The 3,451-nt window shown below is 36.7% G+C and overlaps 1 protein-coding gene across 1 annotated transcript in view; it reads left to right on the forward strand.

Annotated features, from left to right (window-relative positions):
• megf10 (multiple EGF-like-domains 10) overlaps positions 1-3,451 on the forward strand; it is a 71,485-nt gene that overhangs the window by 10,644 nt on the left and 57,390 nt on the right. Inside the window, exon 2 of the mRNA XM_008291603.1 lies at positions 1,671-1,806. Within this exon, the coding sequence (XP_008289825.1) occupies positions 1,688-1,806 (119 nt within the window). The 5' untranslated portion in view covers positions 1,671-1,687. The remainder of the gene's footprint in view (positions 1-1,670; positions 1,807-3,451) is intronic.

Raw genomic sequence — 3,451 nt, forward strand, 5'->3', positions numbered from 1 at the left:
TTGGGTTGTCTTTCTTTCAGATGTTGTGTTACTTGACTTGGTGGCTATCACCTTGAAGCACTGCTTTTTGTTTCAAATGCCAGACGAGCCTTTATGTTCTTTCTGATCAGGAGTGGTTTGCATCTTGTAACTCTCTCATTGATGTCATTTCTGCCCAGTGTCTTCCTTATTGTGGAATCATGTACACTGACCTTAACTGAGGCCAGTGAGGCCTGCAGTTCTGTTGATGTTTGTCTGGGTTCTTTTGTGGCCTCCTGGATGAAATCTTGATGCGCTCTTCTCTTGGAGAAGTTTTGGTTTTCCGGCCACTCCTCAGAAAGTTCACCACTGTTCTATGTATTCTCCGTTTGTGGATAATGTCTCTCACTGTGGTTCTCTGGAGTCCCAGAACCTTAGCAATGGCTTTGTTGCCCTTTCCAGACTGATAAATGTCAATGACTTTGTTTAACATCTGTTTTTGAAACTCTGTAGAACCTGGTGTCATGTGCTGCTTTTTGAGACCCTTTGGTTACTTCACAATGCCAGACAGGTTCTATTTAAGTGATGTTTAGATTCAGTAAGCCTGATGGTAATCATACGTGGGTGTGGCTGGTGGAACTGAACCCAACAGAAATATATATATATGGTAGACTGATAGCTAAGGAGGCTTTTACTTTTTTCAAGTAGGGCAAGATGGAGCTGGACAGCATTTTCCCCTCAATAAATAAAGTTATCTTTTAAAAAGTTTGCTTTTTGTTTTCAGTATCAGAATCAGAAATACTTTATTAGTCCCCTAGGGGAAATTGCTTTCTGATACAGATGCTACCAATCAAAAGTGTTAAAAGAAATAGAAAAAGTAAAAATATATAATAAAAATATAAACATAAGTATTAATATGAAACAAAATCTATATAAACACAAAATAAATAAACATTCCACTCTTGTATATGTAGATACAGTGTAATTATAATACTACTATTTGCATTATTGCACATAGAATGTTTTCTGCACATTATTAAAAAGTCCAAGGTCCCACACAAGGTATCCTGAGGAATCGTTGTCTTACACTAAAATTAGTTTGATGAGCTGAAAAAGTTAAGTGTCACAAATATGCAACAATAGAAGATGTTTGTATCGGGGGAAACACTTTTTCACAGCACTGTATTTAGTGGTGAAGGAAACAAACGTTCTCATACGCATACAAGCCAAGAGGCAGATTCAAGTCACATGACCTCACCTAGACTATGTATGACTTGGAATGGCATGATAGCCTCTCCAGCCATAGATTAGAAAATATATTTAACATAACTGTTGTTTGTGTTCTTTGCATTGTAAAGTTACACTTGTTTAACTGTGTTTAGAATTTAAAATGGTATAGTGACTTGCTAGAACTCAGGCTTGACTTATAACTTGTTCTTGACTAATGACCTCAGAGCCAAGACTTGACTAGATTTTTGACATTTGTGACTTTCAAAACATTAACTTTGTCCCACCTGTACACACAGACACACACAATATACGTATACTTTATGTTCTTTATTATTGTATAACTATTGTTTAACTTTACTAAATAGCTACTTTATTTATAATTCTTTTGTTCCATTTTTTTCATTATTTAATGAGTATGGTTTTTAAATCTCCTGAAGCTGAACATTAACTGGTGTTTTCTCCTCATTCTGCCCTGTTTGAAGGTGCAAGTCTGACTGAGATGGCTGCGTCGCCGTGCTGCCACAGGACGGTCCTATTGGCTGTGGCCTTCTGTTACCTGCCTTACATCACTTCCTCTCTCAACCTGGAGGATCCCAATGTGTGCAGCCACTGGGAGAGGTCAGTCACAATGCTTACAGTCATTTCTTCAAAGGCCTTTGACCTCAGGGGTCTGTGTTCCCATGTTTCCACTAATTCCACTAATTCTTCAAACCTGCAAAGAGCCAATCAGATTATATGAAACAACTGTAAAGGATTAAAGTCCCATAAACATTTATAACTTGTAATACACAATTCATAACAAATGCTGCGTGATTTGTCTCTGTAAATCTGTATTTGTAACTTGTATATCACTTTTTGTACATTACTTTTTCAGTCAAAATACATTTGTGAATCTTACTTATTTGTATTGAGCACATGACCCACAAATCTGTTAATCTGTATTTGTATCTGTATCTGAATTATTATTTTTTGTTAACCCACCAACAAAACTAGCAGCTAAGCAACTCGGCCAACTTGCCAAATAGATAGATAGATAGATAGATAGATAGATAGATAGATAGATAGATAGATAGATAGATAGATAGATAGATAGATAGATAGATAGATAGACCATTTTTGTGGATTGTAGTTCATGACGAATAAATTAAAGACATAAATACAAACACAGACTTGCAAATGTTCTGCATTTATAATTTTATAATTTTATAAAATCACTTCCGTACTAAACTAAAGACTGCATTTCAGTATGAATCTAATACCCGTCTGTTAGGTTGTATTCAAAGCTACAGTATCCACACACAACAGAAATAGTATTTTTTTCATTTGAAGGGAGCTAGACACTTGACGAATGCAGGAGACTACACAACCAACAACAAACAACACAAGGATGATTAGCAAATACACCAAGCTCAGCTGTTAGTGAAACATAAAGTGCTACATTGGTCAATTAATACAAGCAAATTTCTTGTTGATTACTTTACAGTGTGAATTTTGTATTGTTACGTTTTCACTTGTGACAGCAGTGTTTGTCATCTGATAATCCTTTAACTGCATTACCTGTGACAATCATAGATCACTGTCTTTTGGGTATGTCACAAAAAAACACTCTTTGCCAGCACAACCCCCTGCACTGTGTTCATGCTGTGTTAAAGAACCCATGTTATGTTTCTCAGTTCCTCATTACCTTCAGTATGTAGCTGTTTTGTTAAACATGTGAAAGTTCTGCAAACTTACAAAGTACACTGCTGCTTACCTGCCTGAAACAGCTCATCTGAAGTCCAGGCTTTTCCTCTGTTACTTGTCTATATCCCTATGTAATACATTTGAATGATACCTGGCAGCCCTGTTTCATAAAGTCGGTTTTGTGAAAACTCACAAATCAAGGTCAACTTTTCTTTGAATCAGGTATTCTAGTAGGATACTCTGTGAAGCTGCTTGCGGAGAGGTTAACTTCAATTAAGCCTGAGTGTCTCCTTTAGCTAAAGCCTGCAGACTGAAGAAACTGTCATCTATGGTGTGTTCTCGTCTCAATGAGTTAGTTGATACTGAAGCATAAGCACTCTGTCTGATCCTTGAGTGTGATCAGCCCTGGCTTGGATGTTTGATCATTCCCTGGTGTTTATCTGTTTAAGCATTACCATTTTCTGAGCACTATTCTCAGCCATATCAAATCCTTCATATAAACACATCGTAAACATACTTGCAGCCTGGAACCAACTCTTTGTGTTACACTTAGTTTTTTGCCAACTGGAGTTTTTCTATA

This window comes from Stegastes partitus, unplaced genomic scaffold (assembly GCF_000690725.1).
Source record: "Stegastes partitus isolate 25-593 unplaced genomic scaffold, Stegastes_partitus-1.0.2 Scaffold751, whole genome shotgun sequence".
NCBI lineage: Eukaryota > Metazoa > Chordata > Actinopteri > Pomacentridae > Stegastes > Stegastes partitus.